This window comes from Theropithecus gelada, chromosome 4 (genome assembly GCF_003255815.1).
Source record: "Theropithecus gelada isolate Dixy chromosome 4, Tgel_1.0, whole genome shotgun sequence".
NCBI lineage: Eukaryota > Metazoa > Chordata > Mammalia > Primates > Cercopithecidae > Theropithecus > Theropithecus gelada.
This window is the reverse complement of record NC_037671.1, coordinates 35,984,139-36,004,229: the sequence shown is the minus strand read 5'-3', so window position 1 is coordinate 36,004,229 and position 20,091 is coordinate 35,984,139. Positions and strand designations below refer to the sequence as shown.

Here is a 20,091-nt window from a genome sequence, read left to right as displayed (position 1 = left end):
GGCTCCCCTTCAGCCCAGGACCATCTAATTCAGACTTTTTAGGAAGCAGCCTGCCTTCCCACCAAGCTAGAAAACACTCCTTGAGAGCGGCCCACAGATCACTGGCCAAGGCAGGATCTCCCCGACTCCACCCTGCCTCAGCATCACTGCACCACAGGCCCAGGAATACCACACGCGTTCTTCGGGGCTGATGGGTTTGCTGTGGGATTTTTCTTGACACCCAGAAGTGGGAGGAGGCCCCTCCACAGCAGCGGGCCGCTGGCAGGGCCCCCGTGCAGCCCGGAGCTGCTTCCAGCTGCTGCTCCTCGCCCTGCTGACCTTTCAGCAAGTGTCTGCAGCTGTCCAAGCCCCTCCCCTGGCCTCCCAGGGCCGACAGACAGATGTGGCCACTCCTCGCCAGAGCCCAGGGCACTCAGAAGCTAAAGCCATGAGGCCTCTGGTGCACAGTGATGTTGACTTGAGAATGGCTGGCTGGTTTGGGCCCACAGGCCCGGCGCAGCCCCTGCTCACACCTTGATCATCTGGGCCACGTAGCTCTCGGGGCCCGTGTAGTCGGTCTTGTTCTTCACGCGGACCAGGACAATGAAGTACAAGTAGTTCCACATGTTGTGCTCCAGCTTGATGTGTTCCTCAAATGACACCGTCTTGTTATCAAACTTGTCCCTCTCCAGACCTGAGGGTGCAGAGGGCGGGAATGAAACCATCAGCCATCAAGAGCCACTGCAGGGCCACCTGCTGGAGGGGACCCAGCTTGGGGGCGGGGAGGCATTTATTCTCGGGATGAGCGCTTCCAACAGCTTGCTCTGGGCTATTTGGGTCACTTCTATTTGAAGCAACAGCCACTTAGTGGAGATCCTGCCCTGCCGCAGCTGCAGCCCTCCCGCAGCGGAAACTGAGGACTCTAGTAGTAAACGCCAGAATTCCCCGAACTCAGGGGAAGCATGAATGACTGAATAAGCGAGGTCCTACAGGCCATACAGGTGACATCTGCCTGAGCCCGAGGTGGCTGGTGAGGGGACTAGCACTTCGTTTCAGGGGTGGGAAAAGCACTGGACCGAGACTAGAAGCTCCAGGCACTGTCTGGGCTCAAGTCCTCGCCTAGAAACCCCAGGGGTTTACAGGGATGGCCCTGTCTCGCTCCCTTCTGACTCCAAGTTCAGGCAGGGTCATGTTCTCCCCAGTTCTGGGATGAGCAAATGCATCAAATCATCAGCCCCAGGGCAGGATTCCCCAGGGCAGGAGGGGCCAAACCGCCACTGCCGCTGGCATCAGATGATGTCCCAGCCCCGCTGCGGCCTCCGCAGAGCAGGAAGCAACCCTCACCACAGATGAAGCATGTCGTCTTGAGAATCTCCTCCTTCTTCTGCTTCTCACTACGCAGGTCAGCGAAGGTGTCGATGATTACCCCAAAGATGAGGTTCAGCACGATGATGATGACGATGAAGAAGAACAGGAGGTCATAGACCACTCTCGCTGGGAAGAGAGACTCCTGTGGAGGGTGAGGCAGGGAGGCTGGGCCCGGTGGTCCCCACTTTCACCCGGGCAAGACAGGACTCAGGTGGGGGCCAGGGCTGTGATGAGGGCCTCTGGCTTGGGGGCTGTCAGATGGCAGAGTGGACCCAACCTGGCTCCAGAGCAAGAATTGCAAGCAAAAGCCCTGAGTTTGGGTTAGGAAAGCGTGGACTCAGGACACGCTGGGGTGAAGGCCTGCAGGAGTCAGGTGCGGGGAGGTAGGGCTACGAGTCTTGGCGTGTCTCTGCCCCTAACATTGATTAGGGAAAGAGGCAGCTCTGAACACCTCTGCCCACCCTCAGGACGCCTGGCCACACGCATTCCAGAAACCCTGTCTGGCCAGGGAGGCGGCCTCTCACTCCTCAGCAACAGCAGAAGGACTGGCATTCGGGAACGTGGCTGCCCAAGCCGAACCATGAGGCCTCCTGATGAAGCTGATGAGCTCCACCCTCTGCCCGCCTGCTGTGGGCTAGGAAAGCCAGTGGTCACTGTCCCTAGCCCTGGGGCAAAGTTTGGTTGCCAAAGTCTTTCCTTATGGAATGAGGGGGTGAGGGGGCAGCTGAGCAGTAATGTCATGGAATTGGCCGGGTGTGGAAAGCAGAGAAAAGGGGATACAAGTTCGGGGGAGGGGGTTCAACCCTGAATATCTGATGCGAGGCCAAGGACTCTCCACATTTGCTGATTGGTACAGTGGCTTGGGCCCCGCAGGTTTGGGAGCGGTCAGGAGTGCTCACATCTTTGGAGGGCTTGCGGAGAATGTCGCCTACACCACCACCGTTGCGTAGCCCATGGTTCATGACAGTGACGATGCACATCAGCAGAGTGTCACAGGCCCGCTCTGTGCTGTCCAGCTCCCCATCCTCTGCAGGCAGAGTGTGCTCAGGCCCAGGCTGTCAGCTCCTCCCTCCCCACCCAGACTCCCACACACACACCACCCTCACCTTCCAGGACCTCGGGCACCGAGACCCCTGAGACACAGTCCATCTTGTCCCCGCTGCAGGTGTCCACAAATGCAGCAGCTCCATGTGGCATCCCCAGGGGACTGGCTGGAGGGGACATGGATGAGGTCACCAGGAGGTCCAGTCCCTGGCCTTATCATCCCCTGGCTCTGTCCCCAGCGTCACATCCTCCAGGAAACCTTCCCTGATCCTGCCAGCCCTCCACTGTCTGGCCACAGTGAAAGGTCATCACACCTCTGCCCCCCACTGGGTTGCACACTAAGGGCAGGGAGGGGTCTCTGTACCCCTAGGCCTAGCACACGGGCAGCTTCTGCAAATACCGGGTTTAACATGAATGACAGTGCAAGGAGCTCCAGCCCTCAAGCAAGGGGTTCCTTAGGGGCCAGAGACCCAAGGCTCTCCCACCCACTCAGTGTGTTCCAGAAAAGAGCGAGGCAGATTGGTGTGAGCTAGATGTCCCCAGAAGCCAAGAGGAGAAGCAGACGGGAGCCTGGTGAGGTAAGCGCTGCAGGTCCTGGTCCTGATGCCAGACACTTGTGAGACCCAACCTCATTCCCCACAACCTGCCCAGGAGAGGAAGCCTCCAAGACCTGTGGAGTGGTTGTTGGGCAGTCGGTCGACCTCAAGGATGAAGTCATCCTTGAGGAAGAGGAAGCCAACGATGGAGAAGAGGTAGACCAGGATGAGGGCCAGCAGGGCTGTCAGCAGGATGGAGCGGCCATTGCGGGTCACACTCTTGATGACGTTGAACAGGGTCTCCTCGCGGTAGATGAGATCAAAGAGCTGCAGGATGGGGTTGAGATAGGGATGGCGCCTTGAGGGGCTGGGCCAGCCAATCTCGCTGGGGATGCCACTGGAACCCTGAGGGCTGCCCGGGCTCCAGAGTTTCCCAAGGCTCCTCTAGGGAGGTCTCTGCACTTAGTCAGGAGTAACCAAGCTGGGTGGGTCTGTCAGGGGAGCTTCTCAAAAAACCTGGAATTCTAGGGTCACAGAAAGGGAGTGGCCCAGGGGAAGGCACGAGGGGTGAAACGGGTGGCTGAATACCAGCCAACTCTTACAATGCCCTTGCTACATGCCAGGAAACAGTGTAAGTGCTTTCCATGCATTAGCTCATTTCATCTCACAATTATTTTAGAAGGCAGGGGCTGTTGTAATCACCATTTTACAGGTGAGGAAACTGAGGCATGGGGCAGTTAAGAAACTTGCCCAGTTACACAGCTAGTAGTAGCCCAGCTGAGATGCAAACCCCTGGTCCAGCTCCAGAGTCCAGGCTTGAACCACCACTGTACAGGAGAAAGGGGTCAGATGGCCACCAGGAGTGGCCATCAGGGCCTTGAGGGCCAGGCTTGGGTAAGGCAGAGGAAGACTGAAATCTCACTGCTCCCAGCCCAGCAGCAAAAGGACTGGACAGAGAGACTGGTGACAGGGAACTGCCAACAACTCACGGGAAGCCTCAACCACCTCATGCCCCCATCCAGCCCCAGCCCACCCAGAAGGCCTCACCAGGATGCTGTAGAACAGCTCATGAGCAAAGAGGCCCAGGACACTGGTCAGGATGTAGCCCACGTGGTAGAGGAATTCCATGTCCATGACCATGGCCTTATAGCCCCGGATGAAGGTGCCACGGTTGCCCACGAAGCTCACCACAAACACGATCTTATTGGTCAGCTGGGGGCGAGTGCAAGGCATGAGGGTCAGTACCCTACCACCTACCCTGAATCTGCACACATGCCTCCCCAGTGCCCAGCTCAGAGCCTGGGAGGCATGGCATTAATGAAATTGCTTCCAGAAATACATCTGGGCGCCTGGGACTCGATACAGAAGCAGCCCCTTGGGTCCTCAGTTCCAGGAAGTGACGTATAGGCAAAGGAGGATGGGGACAGAGAAGACCACTGACTGGGTCTATCAGGCAAAGGTGTTCCTTGCTCAAAGCACTTTATTTCCATCTGTCAGGAGATTGTCATTATATATGAATCTTCACATCTGCCGCGTAGCAGTGCCCCTGGGCAGTGCACAGCCAGCAGTGTGCACAGCCACCCTGACCCTGTTGTTCCAAAGGGACTCTTGAATTTCTGTCTCTGGGTGCCAGCTGCCCTCAGATGTTGAGGGAGAGGAATAAGGCACAGAACAGTCCCTGCCATCGGTCTATAAGGAACTTGGGAGCCCAACAGATAGGAGGAGATGGGACGGAGCAGGCTTCTGGAAGCAGCAGGCCAGCTTGCCGTCTGAATGCAGTGAGCATGAGCTTGTTTGGGAATGGGGGCTCCCTCTGGCACTCACATTGAGGGCACCCAGGATGTTGAGCGTGGGCCCGATGCCCAGATAGTAGATGGAGCGTAGGATGAGCGCCACGATGAGGGGGCGAATGCTGTAGCGCTTGGTGAACAGGGCCGCGATGGAGAAGCAGATGAGGATCCAGAACAGCAGTGAGATGAGAGGGGAGTCCAGCACGCCTGGGGGCCAGGGGCAGGGTGAGAAGGGCTCCCTCAAGCCCACCACAGCCCCAGAGCAGATCCAACAGGTGCCGAAAAGCCACCTTCTCCTGGCAGCCTTCTCGGTTAAGTTCCTGGTGCCTGGTTTTAGCCTCCTCCATTACACCTGCCCCTCAGGCCTAAGCGGGAGGCCCTGTCCAGCTGTGGCTACCAGGTCTTGTTTCTGGCTGACACATCTGTGCATGTGCACGTGCACGCATGCGCCATCTCCCATGAGGTCAAAGACCCTGACCGTCCCCTTGGACCGCACCTGTGTCTCCATGATGTGGTGAGAGCCCACAGGATGGCGCAAGGGGGTGCTTTTGCACACTCTGCATCTGGTCCCCTCAGAGGCCAGCTGGCCTCAAGGCTCTGCCCCAACCCAGGAAGGAGGCATGGCAGGGCCAGGGGAACCTGCCGGCCAGCCCTGTGTTCTCACCTGTGGACGCACCCTCCATGTAGGGGTAGAAGAAGGCAATGATGATGTTGATAAACACAGCCAGGTTGAAGGAGATGCTGCCCCACAGGGTCATGCGGCGGGAGAACCAGTAGATCAGCGGCATGCCTGAGGAGGGCAACGGCGAGCTGCTGGAGGGCCCTGATGAGCACCCTCTGTCCCTTGCATGCGGGGACCCGCTCAGGAGGAAGCCACACATGGAAGAGCGCTTCCTTGGGGTGAGGCGGGGGTGGGCGCAGGGCACCCACAGGAAGGCAAGGGAGGCCATTATAACAGGGTGTCAGTGAGCAGCTCCAGACCGCCCCACCCTCCCACCCGCGGGTCTCACTGCGGAGCTTGCGCTGCCACTCCATCTCGTTGTGCAGGAAGGAGGACTGGTCAAAGAAGTCGCTCACTTTGCTGCCCTGCTCGTCCTGCTCGGTAGTGGTGAAGAGCCGGTGCTTGGTCTCCTCCGTCAGGAACTGGCAGATGCCGGGCACTGGGAACACGATCTGCTCCATGCTGCGGTCCTGCCGCACAATCTGAGCACACACAGCACATGGTCACACCCGGCCCAGGCCCCCACGCCCGCCCCTGCTGCCCACAGGCCCACCTCGATCTGGGACGTGTGGTTCTCGTAGTAGGCCAGGGGGTCTTCCTCCTCCTCCTGTGCTGGCACTGAGGACTTGAGCATCTGTGACAGCTGCTTGTTGTTGAGGCTGAGCTGGAGATGGGGAGGGCATGGAGGTCAGACCCCAGCCTGCACATCCAGGCCTGGCACTCAGCCCCTAGCCTCCCAGGCCTTCCCCCAGCTCTGAACTTCAGCGAGTGTTCCCGCCAAGCCAGACCAGGCCAAGCCCAGCCCAACTAGGACTTAGCCTCGAGAATCTGGTGCCAAAGGGAGGGGAGCGGGAGAGCCATTACCAGAGAATCCCAGAGGATAGCCGGGGCCTTCCTCAGTCCTGCCCAAGTGCAGCCCAGGTCCTGCTTAAAGCTTCCAGAGCCACCCCAGACCCACCTGAGCCTTGCTTCCATTTCTCAGTCTGGATTTCACCCCTGGCTGCCAGTCCCGATCAGCCTCCTGAGCTGTACCCCCAAATTCTAGCCTGGCTCATATTCTAGGGCCTCACTCTGTTCCAGGCCACGCCCTTGGGTCGAGGCTCCTCCCTGGGCTCCAGGCTCTGCCCCCACCCCAGTCTCGGGGCCAGCACCCACCATGGAAGAGATACCCTCGGCCTCCTCCTCTTGAATGCGCTTCACCGGCTTCAGCAGGTGCTGCAGCTGTTTATTGTGCCTGGAGAGCTGAGGGAAAAAGCAGCACAGTCACCAGGGCATGGTGGCTGGGGGACGATGATGGTGACTGGGGGGTGATGGCAGCTGGGGGGGTATGGTGGCTGGGGGTGACAATGGCGACTGGGGGGTGATGGCAGCTGGCGGGGGCATGGTGGCTGGGGGGTGACGATGGCGACTGGGGGGTGATGGCAGCTGGCAGGGGCATAGTGGCTGGGGGGCATGGTGGCTGGGGGGCGACGATGGTGACTGGGGGGTGACGGCATCTGGGGGACATGGTGGCTGGGGGGTGACGATGGCGACTGGGGGCTGATGGCATCTGGGGGCATGGTGGCTGGGGGGTGACAATGGCGACTGGGGGGTGATGGCAGCTGGCGGGGGCATGGTGGCTGGGGGACATGGTGGCTGGGGGATGACGATGGCGACTGGGGGCTGATGGCAGCTGGCGGGGGCATGGTGGCTGGGGGACATGGTGGCTGGGGGGTGACGATGGCGACTGGGGGGTGATGGCATCTGGGAGGCATGGTGGCTGGGGGACATGGTGGCCAGGGGAGTGATGGCTGTCGGGCACCCAGGGGGCCACTGGTGGAACTGGTACCTGCAGCGCCAGGATGTAGATGTTGTGGCCCACTTCACGTGGGCTCACCTCCGAGTTCTCACGCTCTTCTTCCTGCAGGTAGGCCTTCTTGATGACGTCCACCTGGAGGGGTAGTGCCTGTTCCAGTGCTCTCTTCCTAGGGTGGTAGGGCCAGCCTGGCCCTCATCCCCATCCCAACACACTCCACCCAGTCCTGCCCGCCCGCCTGCCCGCCCGCCTGCCCAGCCTCACCAGCTCCTGGGGCCGCAGGCTGATGAGGATGCGCTCGGCATTTTCACTGTCATGCCGGCTCTCCATCAGAGCCAGGAGCAGTTTGGAGGCATTGTCCTGGATGGAGGGGCGGAGGGAGGCAGGCCACAGTCTCAGGGCCCCCACCATGCCCCTGACAACTTCTCCCTCATTCCTCTCCATAACAACTCTCCCATCCCACAAAAGGTCAGGTGCCATGACCTTCCCATCCTCCCTCCCCTAGGCTTAATGAGAAGCATCCTGCACAGCCAGCCCACCCATAGGCTTGCCCTCACCCCCACTGTGGCAAACACTCAGCTACCCAGACAGCAGACACACACATAGCAAGTCCTCAGCTAAACCAGGACATATTTGTATCCAGAGTGAGTGTGTTTCAGCATGCTTGCACACACGTGCACTCATGTATATATAAACATGCGAATATTACACACACACCCTGCACACACCACACACTTGTGCATCCAAATGATGCCCCATCACACACATAATCTAACACCCATATATTACACACCACTATGCACACTTGACACGCAAGTCACACATACGTGCACGCACATCACATGCACACCCAGCACTCACACACCTGCCACTGGGCCCCACCTTGAGCTGCAGCACCAGATCCATGCGGTACTTGCACAGGGGGCTGATGTCATTGAGGATCAGTGCGGTGATGATGTCTATGCCATTGGACTCGTGAGTCACAATGCAGGTCTGGCAGGAGGCAGTGGGGGACACAGGGCCCAAGCCCTGTCAGAATTGTGGCAGCTCCAGAGAACTCAGCCTCTCTCCCTGCCCCAGCTGGCTGCATCTACCCGCATGTCCACACTGCCACCCTGGCTGCCGCTTGTGCCACCAGGCCAGCTCACCTGGTTCTCATGGCAGGGGCCCTGGCAGTACTCAGTGAGGGTCTCCAAGGTCTGGATGACGAGGCCCACATTGTCCTCATTGATGTAGAGCCCCAGCAGCCCCAGGCCACCCGTGGTGCTGCCGCACATGATGTCCAGGAACTGCAGCGTCTCGCACACCAAGTTGTAGTTGGTTTTGTTGTTCTGACAGCGCAGGAAGTTCTGCGGGGCACAGACAGGTTGGGCACAGCACAGCTGCAGCATGGAGTGGGAGGCTGGCCTGGGGAGCACGATCTTGTGTGCTGCAGGGGTAGGGGAACCACTGGCCACAAAGCAGCAGTGCCCAGGCCAGGGCACACATGCCATAGAGGGACACCGGCCACAGTGCCTGGTCTGCATGCCGGCTGGCTGGTGGGGGAAGGGGCAGGTGTGTGGCAAGGCACTCACCTGCAGGTCCCGGTTGTGGTTCTCACACAGCAGCTGCAGAAAGCGCAGGATGGGCTGCATGATGAGCACGGACGTGCCCATCTCGTTGCTCTGCACACGTTCGCTCACCTCGTGCCCCCGGCGCAGGCTGGGGCCCAGCGAGTAGCGGGATGAGGAGCCAGGTATGGAGAAGGAGGCCACGCGGCCTGTGGGCGAGACCTGGTGAGGCTGGAACTGCCCATCCCCTAGGCCTCCACCCTGCACATCTTATCCTGGGAGCCCCATCACGCTGTGCCTCTGCCTCAGACCCCTGACCTTTAGTGGTGGGGTCGACTGGCTCACGGTCCTCATGTGGCTGGCTGCCCAGGTCATTCATGTTGACTGCCACGGTGGACTTGGTCTCCTGCTGGGCCCGCTTCATGCGGTCGTGCAGCACCTTGAAGAAGCGCTCTGACTTCTTGTCACTCATCATCAGGTTGTGGAAGGATTTCTGGAGATGGACAGTGGCCAGGGAGCAGCCTCAGCACTGGACCCTGCTCCTACGCAGGGCGTGGAGCAGGCACACCACACTGCTGCGGCCACCGGGGCCGCAGGGGCCTGACTGAAGGCCTGGGTGCTGGCGGCTAGCATCCATGGCCACCCATGGGCGGCTCCATGCCCCATGTCTGTTCCTGCATCACGTGGTCCCTTCACCACCCCAGCATATCCCTCTGCCCCAGCCAGGCCTGAGCCCATCTCCTCATCATCCTGCCCCCATCATGCCCACTCTTCTCACCGCTCAGCCTCTGCTCAGGCCTCCTGCCCTCCTCTTTCACACCCTCCTTGGCCTTCAGTGCCCAACTCAAGGCCCACCTCCTCCAAAAAAGGGAGGGAGGCAAAGGAAAGCATGTCCAGGCCCCAGGCCCCCACACCTGGATCTCTGTGTTGCCACCATCCAGCAGGCGGATGGCCAGGCCAATGCTCTCCTGGAAGATCTTCTCATTCTTGGTGCTGGTGATGAGGTCACATACCAACTTGGTGGCCCCCTCCTTGTCCAGCCGGCACTGGGTGGCTGCGATTGCCGACCAGTCTGGGTCCAGGCCTGCGGGGGGACTCAGTTGAGGGAGAGCTGGTGGGACAGGAGAGCGGAAGGGAGGGCCCAGGGGCAGGGGAAGGCGATACTGACCAGTGCCCATGGGGTCGGGAAGGTCCCCCCGCGAGGTGGACTTCCGGTTCTGGAGGTAGTTTTGCAGCAGCATCTTGCGCAGCTGATTGCCCTGGGGGAGGATGGGAGTGAGGCCCCATTGTGGGTACAGTGCACCATTGACCACTGGCCCAATGGGCTTGACCCTGAGCCCCTGGGCACTCCTGACTGGCCCACCCAGCACTTGCTCCACCAGGGCACTCACCCGGTCCCCGTACTTGGTTTTCTTGAGCAGCATCTGCTGCAGGGTCCGCAGCACCTTGATGCACAGCTTCTCCTCCGACTCCATGAGGTCCTTGGTGTGCTGGATCAGCCTGAGCCAGTCAAGGAGGCAGCTCAGGGCAGCCCCACGCTGCCTCGCTCCAGCCACTTTCCCGCCCCATCCCAGGCAGGAACACCTCCAGGCCCTCTGACCCCGTGAGCCTGTCTAGTCCCCACCGGGCCCTTCCCTGCCCCTGGCCGCTGCACCCCTGCTGCCCCCACACCCAGTGTCTCGCTTACTTGGACAGGAAGCCCCCACTCTCGCAGCGCTGGTAGGCCTCACTGCCCTCCAGGAAGAGCAGCTCAGGCCAGTGCAGGACGTCCACCAGCACGGACAGCTCAGCCTGCACCAGGGGCTTCAGCCGCTCCTCCAGGGCTGTGATGATGTCCTGGGGTGGGCAGGGCAGGGTCATTGCCAGACGCAAGAAATGACCTGGGTATGACTGCCATTCCCCTGACCCGAACGCCAAACGGCTCACAGATTGCCCTGCCTCTGTCTGAGGGGCCCACACCCACAGAGACACCCTGAACACAGCATGATGTCTGTCTGCTCAGAGCCCTGGCTAGGAGCTGCAAGGCCTGGCTTCTCTCCCAGCTCTGTGTGACCTTGGGTAAACCCCTTACCCTCTCTGAGCCTCAGTCTCCCGCCACGTGGGGAAAATAACCCACCACACCCAAGCTACTGGCCAACGAGATGGCGCACAGAAATGTGCTGCATAGACAGGAGGGTGCTGCAGGACCCAGGGGTGGTCCCGAGCTCCAACCCCACTAGCAGGCCTCTGGGTTCTCCAGGCTTCCTCTGGAAGGAGGCTCCCCAGTCCCCTGCTGCAGGGCCGGCCCTTAGCAGCCCCAGAGTGGGGAGAAGCCAACCAGCCCCTTCCTGGAAGTGTGAGCAGGACAGGAAGAAACACTCCCCGAGAATTTGCCCCTCCAAAGTAGGGGAGCTGCTGAGTCAACCAAGCAGCTCCCGTGGCAGATGCCAGGCAGCCCCACACCCACCTGCAGCTTCTCAATGATGTTCTTGTAGTCCCACTGGTTAGCGGTGGGGGTGACGCGGGGGAAGGCCCGCGTGGTTGCCTTGTAGCTGGAGGCGTTCCGCTGGGCGGCAGCTGCACAGCTGGCTCCACTGCTGAGCATCGAGCTGATGTGGGCGTCCAGGTCCATGGGCAGCGAGATGGCCCGGCCCTTGGCTGGGTGGGAAGGGAAGGGGTGCTGGTGCAGGGGCAGTTCAACCAGCCAGAGGCCAGGCTCAGGGCTGCCACACCAGGAGACAGAGTGAACTAGACTGAGGGTCTGGGGGACAGAGACCCCCCACCCTGGCCTACGCTTGAGGGACTGAGAGGCTTTCTTCACCTCGTTGGGTAAAAGGAGAGTTTCTGCCTCTTTGATTACCCCCGGCTCTACCCTGACTTCCCCCTCCTTTCTCTCACCTGTCTTCTCCTCTTCCCCAGCTGTCCCTAACAATCCACAGGCCTCCCTCCTGCCTGAGCCCATCTGCAAATACCCATAAAAAACTCTAGCTGGAGAATGTCGGCCAGCATCCTTCTCTGGGGAACTGACTCAGAGGAGAAAACAGCTTCTCTCAATTGCCAGGATGCCAGGCAGACACCAAGAAGGACTTACTGAGAACCACCTGGGAGCAGGAGATGGGCGAGCTTAGGGATAAAGTGTTTATTAGGAGGGCAGGCGTCCCCATTGTGAGCAGTGGAAGGAGTGGTTTGGAGCTGGTCAGTACCCCGGCACACTCACCCACCATGGCGAGGGTCCGGATGCAGGCCTCCACAGAGCCCTTATGCTGCTGCTGTAGCCACGGACACTCGAGGAGCCGTGTGGTGGACTGCAGCAGCTGCACCACAATCGTCTGGTGTGTCTGCAAGAAGTCACAGAGCCCGCTGCTGCAGCCCAGCCCCGCACCCTGGGCAACCCAAGGTCCAGGAACCAGCGCCCAATCAGAATGGGCATGGGTGGAGAGATGGAGCCTTCACTAGCCACCATATGCCTTTGTGCTGGTTGGAAAAAGGTACTTGCATTCCCTTCAGCAGTGCACGACCTGCCCAGCTGTACACGGCAGCCCTGTAACTCCCCAAGGCTGTGGGCTCATAGCCATGTTGCTGACTCTTTTCAAAAAATGTTTAAATAAATTAATGTTGTAAAAAGATGATGGATTTACATGGTTCAAAAACCAAAAGGTTATTTAAAAGATAACACTTTGAGGCTTGGCACAGTGGCTCACACCTGTAATCCCAGCACTTTGGGAGGCCGAAGTGGGTGGATCACTTGAGGTCAGGAGTTCGAGACCAGCCTGGCCAACATGGTGAAACCCTGTCTCTACTAAAAATACAAAAATTAGCCGGGTGTGGTGGCGGACGCCTGTAATCCCAGCTACTCAGGAGGCTGAGGCTGGAGAATTGCTTGAACCTGGGAGGCAGGGGTTGCAGTGAGCCAAGGCTGTGCCACTGCACTCCAGCCCGGGACACAGAGTGAGACTCCATCTCAAAAAAAAAAAAAGGTAACACTTTGAGAAGTCTCTCCCCTATCACTCTCACTGCCCTGGAGCTGATCAAGGATGGGGAAAGCTGACCCCAATTACCAGAGTTCCATGGTCCCAAAGGGATCCCAGGGCCCAAACGATGTGTGTCAAAATACACCACCCTTCCTGGGAAGGCAGGACTCAGCATTTTTCCCCCCAGTCTTAGAAACGCTACCCCACGCCACCCCAGCCCTATCCCCCTAAGTAGCCCCTTTTGTTGGTTTCTTTTGTATCATTCCAGTGTTTCTTTGATCTCGGTCATGTAGCAGGGCCCTTCCTTAAGGGAACCTGGCTCGCTTTCATTCAGGGGGCTCTGGGCTGAGCACTGGCTCGAGTCTGGGAATCTGGGGATTGACTGAGGAGCCATGAATCTTTCGTGATTCAAATCAGGCTTCTGTACACTGGCCTGGAGCCCTTCTGCTTAGGCCTTCAGAAGACTACCTGCCTATTTCAGTTCTAAGATCACTGTGATCAACTAGCCAGCACGAAGGATCTCTGCCAGGGAGACTGTCGTGATCCCTGCTTTGGCTGTGCCATCCCATGCATGACACATCCACCTTTTCTTTGGTGAGTAAGTGCTGCCACTTTGGAATCTGCCACACCCACTGGACTTAGGAGTTCCTGCTGGATGATATCATTCCCACTGTCATCCTGGCCCACAGAAACTGAGATATGCTTGTTGTTTTAAACTGCTAGGTTTGGGGATAATTTGTTAACACAGTATAGATAACCAATACACTTAGGCCGGGCACGGTGGCTGACACCTGTAATCCCAGCACTTTGGGAGGCTGAGGCGGGCAGATCATGACGTTAGGAGATTGAGACCATCCTGGCTAACATGGTGAAACCCCATCTCTACTAAAAATACAAAAATTAGCCGGGCGTGGTGGCGGGCGCCTGTAGTCCCAGCTACTCAGGAGGCTGAGGCAGGAGAATGGTGTGAACCCAGGAGGCAGAGCTTGTAGTGAGCAGGTATGGCGCCACTGCACTCCAGCCTGGGCGACAGAGCGAAACTCTGTCTCAAAAAAAAAAAAAAAAAAAAAAGATAATACACTTATGTATCCTTTTGCTACTTCTTTATGTACTATAAGCAAATATGAAGATATATTCTTATTTCTCCCCTTCCTTTCACAAAAGCTAGGCAAGTTGGCCCTGGGGTGGTGGGAGAGGAGAAGCTCACCTGCAGGGAAGTGCTGTTCTCAGAGAACGGGGAGCTGAAGAAGGCATTGATGGTGTCCAGCACGACGCTCAGCACGTACTTCTCCAGGGCGGGGTCAGCCACGCGCTTCTCACGCTTGCTGCAGACCTGAGGCAGGGGAGAGGGATGCCTAGGGGGGTCCTCACATGGGGCCCCTCCACTCCCACCCCTCCTGGGGGGGCTTTGCCCACACCCCACACGGGGACAGACCCGCGCCATGTCCAGGGTGAAGTTCTCAAAGAGCGTCCAGATGTGGTTGCTGGTGTAGATCTCCTTCATCTCCACCTCCGTGTCCACGTAGCAGTGGTTCACGAAGTTCACATAGGCCATTTTCACCTGGGCAGCGGGCGGGAGGTCAGGGGCGTGAGCAGGCTGCCTGGCTGGGCTGTCCCTGCCACATTGCTCCTGTCCCCTGGCCTCCCAGTTCCTGCCCAATTCCCTGGCTTGGCTTTGCCCACTCTTCCTGTCCCGTGGCTTTACCCGCCCCTTCACCCCATCTCCAGCCGTCTTGCCCAGTCCCCCAATCCCCACCTCAGTGATGCAGTCCTCATGCGTCACCACAGACACCACGTCCTCCAGCGGCAGCAGGGAGGTGCACTTGATCTCAGTGTAGACGTTTTTGCCCTCGGCGCAGGCAGCCAGCAGGTCCACCAGGGAAATGTGGTACATGAGGGGGCTGTGGTCCTCCACGCCATCGCGGGCGGCCTTCATCATGTCCAGCAGGTGGGCCAGCGATGCCTTGTCGTTGTAGAACACGACCACATCGTCACCTGCATTGGTCAGCTGCGGGCAGGAGGGGGCACGTGTCTCACACTCTTGGTCCAGCAGGCCCTGGGCTCTCCTCTCCTTTGCTTACCAGGGGGAAACTGGGACTCTGACCACAGAGTCCCACCTGAAATCAGGAAATCCTCCCCTGGCTGGGATTTGGGGGTTCCCCAGCTGATGTCTCAGGCCCTCTGCCAGCAGAGATACTGACCCCAGGACCCAGAAAGTCCCTGCTTCTCCCCACTGGAAAGAAGTCCCATAGGGGTCATCTCAGAGGCAGCTTCCTCCAGGAAGCTCTCGCTAATCCTGTCCTGCTCACCCCCTCCCTCCCCTGGGCTCCCACAGCGGTTATTTAAACCCTCCTCACTGAGCATACACCACATCCCTCTCGTGCCAGCGACTGCATTATTCACAGTAACATAATAATAGCAATTAATAATTAACACTGCGCAGCAGTTCCAGCACATCGTGTCTTGTTTATGATGTCCTAATCTCCCTTCAGTGTTTGCTCCTTTCTCCCCCTGCCGCCTACACTGTCAGATGCTCAGGGGCAGGGACCACGTCTGTTCCAGATTTAGACCTAGCCCTTTATCCTTCATGCCTTCACTCAACGGGTGTCTGTTGAGAACCTACTATGCGCCACACACTGGGGCCCTCGCAATGCACACAAACGATGGGTTCCCTGCCTGTGCCCCCCAGGAGCTGGCACTCAGCTGATGTCCCCCGTGCACGTACAATCCGTGGCACGTAGTGGGTGCTTCCTGATTTTAAATGAACGATGACAATTGACAAGTGAAGGAATGCGTGCTTGATTTCTTTCTGGCCTATTGTCTGAGTTCTGCTGGGTGTCTGATGCTGCTGGGACCCTGTTTGCGTTCTATCAGGTCCATAGCCTGAGTTCTACCACATCTGCAGCCTCACTTCTCCCTCTGCGTCCCCTCCATGGTCAGCAGCTGAATGTTCCTTTTGTGACCCACCGTCTGACTTCTCTAACTCTGCAGCCTTCCCGCCAAGCCTCTGCTCTGGGCCCCCACCCCAAGATCCCTGAGCACCCCTCAGCCCCGCCCTCACCTCAGTCATGATCATGTCCTGGCACTTCTTGACGTACTTGCCCTCAGCCTTGATGACGGTGTGCAGGAAGTCCAGGTACTGCACATGGCGCCCGTGCGTGGCCAGCAGGTGCACGAAGTGCTGCAACACGGGCTCGCTGATCTCGGAGCAGAGCTGATAGTTGTTCAGGAAGATGTGTTGCATGGTCTCTGCCTCCAGGAGCTGCAGTGGGGGGCATCTGTCAGAAAGAGTTCTGGGCCCTGCCCCCACCCTCCCACCTCCCGCCTCGTCCAGGTGCTCCCAGCCCTGCACCCTCACCCCTGGTGTGAGGAAAAGGTGCAGGTGCTTGTGCAGCAGGGCCTGGTTGCCAGGGTTCCCTGCACAGAACTTCTGCAGGAACTGGTGCGTGTAGCGTAGGATCTCCATCATCTTGGCATCACCCTGGGCACAGGAGGCAGGGAGAGGGTGTTGGGCCCACCAAGGAGGGAGGCGAGGCCCCAGCTGAGCTCTGACAGGAGCAGGGGCGTGTCGGGCTTGGGACTGGGACCATGAAGAGGCCAGGGAAAAGGGAAAGTGGGGCCCCCAGGTCAGGATGGAAACGTGTGAGGGGCGGGAGCTCAATGGCCGAGATGAGGCTGGAGTTGGGGCAAGGTGACAGGGTCACGGTCAGTGTCAGGGTGAGGCCTGGGACATACTGAGATCAAGATCAGTCATGGCAAGGGGCTGAGGGTCAAAAGGGGAGATGAGACGAAGATTGGAGTCAGGAGCCAGGGTGGGCCTGGGGACAGGTCAGCATAAGATGTCAGGATGAGGAATCAAAACCAGGGGTCAGGACAAGGCCAGCACTGATGTCATGGGTCAAAGAGAAGTTGGGTTCAGTTAGGGTCAACGTGAGTCAAGGTAAGGAAGCTGAGGGTCAAAGGTTGAGATGAAGCTGAGATTATCAGGGTTAGGTTAGAGAGGGGGAAAAAAGGGAGTCAAGGTCAAGAATCAGCATGAGGCTGCACTTAAATCAAGGTCAAAGGGGATTAGGATGAGGGGTAGAGGGTCAAAGGTGATACTAAGACAGGGTTCAGGGGTCAAGGCATGCCTGCAAACAAACAGGGCAGTGTAAGAGGCCAGGTGAGGATGGGAGAGGTTGCCTGCATTAGGGCCTAGCGTACGGGTGAGGTCGGGGTTCAGGGGGAAGCCGCCCCAGAGAGTCAGAGGTCAGAAGTCAGAGCCACCTTGTCGTAGGGGATCTGCAGCAGGTCCAGCATGACCTTGTGGGCATCCATGTTCTTCAGCAGCCGTTGCTGCTTCTTCCTCATTTGCTCCCCGACCCCACACATCTTATTCAGCCTTTCCAGGATCTGCAGGGGAGGCAGGTGAGCCAGAGCCCGTTCCCTACTTCTCAGGCTGCCCTCTGCCTGGCCCACCACAGACAAGTTCCAGCTGGCACCCGGGACAGGAAGGGGGAAGGAGGTCACGGGCGCTGAATCAGACCCTCGCAACAGGCCAGGGAAGCACTAAAAAACCCAATTCCACCCATAAAAGTAAATAGAACAATATGACTGCAAAATGGAATTTCATGAAATTCCTTCAGCTTTAAAATAATTCCATCTGGACCTTGGCAGGGCTGTTTTTAATGTGCAGCAAAGGCTGGAAGATGTCTATTGCGAGGGCCAGTGGCTGGCCGACGGAGAGGCACAGGAGGCCTGGCCAGTGGGAGACCCCAGGACCATTGGGGCTACAGAGCCCTACCCCGAGGACCCTTGGCCACTCACGCCCTTGACAATCTGGTAGTTCTCACTGCTTTTCTCCCCTGGTGGGTGCAGAAAGCCCTCCTCGTCCGTGGGCCGCTGGAAGCACAGAGAGGATGGAGGTCAGCCAGGCCCAGCCCTCACAGGGAGGTCTGCCCTGGCCCCCTGCAGCCCCGCTCACCTCCTTCTTGTCCTTGGCTGCGCCTGCCTCCACCTCCTCGCCCTTGCCGCTGCCCTTCTTGTCCACCCACAGCTCTGACTTCTCCACCATGGTCCGCAGCCGGTCCAGCTCTGACTTGATCACCTTGTAGTTCTCCACGTCCTGCGCTGAGATCAGCAGCTGAACCTGAAGGTAGAGGATGGGCCTGGCTGGTGAGATGGGCTCCAGATCCATGCCACTTAGAGACCTCCAGCATCTTCCCTACTCGAGGGTTCCCCTCCCAGCATCACCTGCCACCACCTGCCTCTCTCCACCAAGCCAATTCCCACTCAATGTTTCTGGCTCTGCCATAAGCCCACCACCTCCAGGAAGCCTTCCCTGATGGCCACAGGCCTCCCTGCACTGCCTGCCCTGAGCTGCCACATAACCTGGCTTCAGTTACTCACTGACTAGTGCCTCAAGTGGCTGTGGTCTGTCACTCATCCACTGATACCCCAAACAGGCAGGGCAAAGCATAGTGGCAGCCCTGAACCCTGAAGGCCCAGGCCTGCGTCTGACTGCCACCATTCTCGCTCTGGGTCAGTGGGCAATGGAGGAAAGCTCCCTGGGCCTGGATTTCTCCCCGCTCTGGAATGGGAGGGAGAGTAGTAACCTCGCTTCAGGACTGCTATGAGAATGCCATGCAATAATGCAAGTCCAGTGCTCAGTGCCTGGTACATGGCAGACACTTATTTTTTAAAGGCCAACACTGACTGGTATTGATATTTCACAGGGAGCTGTCGGGACTGCGTGACATCACAATAGCAAACACCAGTCACGTCAGTGAGGGTTGTCTGCATGCTAGGCATGATTTGAAGCATTTAGCATAGGTGCACATAATAGAGTTGGCAAACTGTAAAGTGCTGTCCACATTGTAAGAAATGGCAGGCACTAAGCCAGGTCAGGAGATTCAGTCTTCACCTAGGAGCTCTGCAAGGCTGAAAACCCCAAATGTGCATCCCAAGTTAACCCCTGAGCTGTAAGCTCCTTAATCATCGTTTACTGTCCCCCAGTGCCCGGTGCAGGCCTCATGCTCAGGGCCAGGGCCAGGTAGTCCCGTCACCTGCTTGAAGGTGTGCATGGCCTCCTGGCGCTGGCTGAAGTGCTTGAAGAGCAGCTGCAGGGCACCCGAGACCAGCGGCGCATAGTCGTGCATGGTGAGGTGGATGAGCACGCGCAGGAACATGCGGCCGCCCTCGTCATCCACCTCCAGCATGCTGCTTGTCTTCCTGCGGACATGAGGGCGCAGGGCGCGTGGGTGAGACTGGCACGCTCCCTGCTGTCCGTGGCCGGTAAGGGGGCCCTGGCACAAGCACACTCCCCGCCACCCACTCAGCAGATGCAGGGCCAGTCTAAATGTGTTTAAAATATTGACACTTTCTCAGCAGTTTAACAGCCACGCCCCTGAATCCCCGGAGTGACCGTGTCTCCTGGGATCTCTCAGGACTTCCCTTGATTAAGCAACTGAAGCAAGAACTCTTTTATTTATTTATTCATTTATTGAGACAGTCTTGCTCTGTCGCCCAGGATGGAATGCAGCCAGTGGCATGATCTCGGCTCACTGCAACCTCCACCTCCCGGATTCAAATAATTCTCCTGCCTCAACCTCCTGAGTAGCTGGGATTACCATTATGCGCCAACACACCTGGCTAATGTTTGTATTTTTAGTAGAGACAGGGTTTCACCATGTTGGCCAGGCTGGTCTCGAACTCCTGACCTCAAGTGATCTGCCCGCCTCGGCCTCCCTAAGTGCTGGGATTACAGGCGTGAGCCACCGCGCCCAGCCAGAAGCAAGGACTCTTAACACAGATCCCACTGCCACCATGCTGGGGATTCATGGATAGAAGCTGGGCCCATGAACAGAGATGGAGAAAACGTTACATCTTTATTTTTCCCAACCTCTAACCAAAATACAGCATTTCCTTCAATGAGGAAATATTTGTGGCACCTGTGAGTCTGTCACCAATAAATATCACAGATGTTTTCACACCACCTCAGAGTTGTTAAAATCACAAAATATCGTTTACATTCATCGCTCCCTTGAAGTAATGGTACTAATTATACCCACCGGTGCGGCTCGCTACTTAACGTATTAGCAAAGAGGCACATATATCACTGTCACTGCTAATTTGTTTTCTCCAATATTTTGATAACTGTCACTCCAAGCCATTGGTTCCCTTTGTCTTGTTATGTGCTTTATTTTATGAGTTTACAATCACCATTCTGAAAAGCAGTCCGTAGGCCCTGCTAGACCCAGGCATAAGCCTGGCCCCAAGATGCTAAAAGCCCCCAGTAAGCCTCCGCCTCCAGCCCCTCAGGGCTTCGGGTGGATGGGCTGCATGTCCCCACACTTCCTCCCTCCTGTGGGACTGGGGAC

General features: G+C 58.1%; 2 protein-coding genes across 3 annotated transcripts in view; one reads left to right on the top strand and one right to left on the bottom strand.

The window, feature by feature from the left end:
* Window positions 1-20,091, top strand: part of LOC112622829 (40S ribosomal protein S10) — an 846,014-nt gene that overhangs the window by 735,959 nt on the left and 89,964 nt on the right. The gene's annotated exons all lie outside the window — the stretch shown is intronic.
* ITPR3 (inositol 1,4,5-trisphosphate receptor type 3) overlaps window positions 1-20,091 on the bottom strand; it is a 75,468-nt gene that overhangs the window by 2,319 nt on the left and 53,058 nt on the right. The window contains exons 25-56 of the mRNA XM_025382728.1: window positions 18,778-18,943; window positions 17,697-17,861; window positions 17,540-17,614; window positions 17,000-17,125; window positions 16,092-16,214; window positions 15,795-15,995; window positions 14,490-14,741; window positions 14,169-14,294; window positions 13,941-14,066; window positions 11,980-12,100; window positions 11,230-11,420; window positions 10,471-10,619; window positions 10,175-10,283; window positions 9,952-10,042; window positions 9,698-9,867; window positions 9,102-9,276; window positions 8,808-8,992; window positions 8,382-8,582; window positions 8,116-8,226; window positions 7,498-7,593; window positions 7,267-7,368; window positions 6,594-6,680; window positions 5,992-6,102; window positions 5,728-5,920; window positions 5,382-5,507; window positions 4,752-4,924; window positions 3,975-4,139; window positions 3,062-3,254; window positions 2,454-2,558; window positions 2,247-2,374; window positions 1,324-1,489; window positions 513-673 (exon numbers count right to left, since the gene is read on the bottom strand). Of these exons, the coding sequence (XP_025238513.1) occupies window positions 513-673; window positions 1,324-1,489; window positions 2,247-2,374; window positions 2,454-2,558; window positions 3,062-3,254; window positions 3,975-4,139; window positions 4,752-4,924; window positions 5,382-5,507; window positions 5,728-5,920; window positions 5,992-6,102; window positions 6,594-6,680; window positions 7,267-7,368; window positions 7,498-7,593; window positions 8,116-8,226; window positions 8,382-8,582; window positions 8,808-8,992; window positions 9,102-9,276; window positions 9,698-9,867; window positions 9,952-10,042; window positions 10,175-10,283; window positions 10,471-10,619; window positions 11,230-11,420; window positions 11,980-12,100; window positions 13,941-14,066; window positions 14,169-14,294; window positions 14,490-14,741; window positions 15,795-15,995; window positions 16,092-16,214; window positions 17,000-17,125; window positions 17,540-17,614; window positions 17,697-17,861; window positions 18,778-18,943 (4,669 nt within the window). The remainder of the gene's footprint in view (window positions 1-512; window positions 674-1,323; window positions 1,490-2,246; window positions 2,375-2,453; window positions 2,559-3,061; window positions 3,255-3,974; window positions 4,140-4,751; window positions 4,925-5,381; window positions 5,508-5,727; window positions 5,921-5,991; window positions 6,103-6,593; window positions 6,681-7,266; window positions 7,369-7,497; window positions 7,594-8,115; window positions 8,227-8,381; window positions 8,583-8,807; window positions 8,993-9,101; window positions 9,277-9,697; window positions 9,868-9,951; window positions 10,043-10,174; window positions 10,284-10,470; window positions 10,620-11,229; window positions 11,421-11,979; window positions 12,101-13,940; window positions 14,067-14,168; window positions 14,295-14,489; window positions 14,742-15,794; window positions 15,996-16,091; window positions 16,215-16,999; window positions 17,126-17,539; window positions 17,615-17,696; window positions 17,862-18,777; window positions 18,944-20,091) is intronic.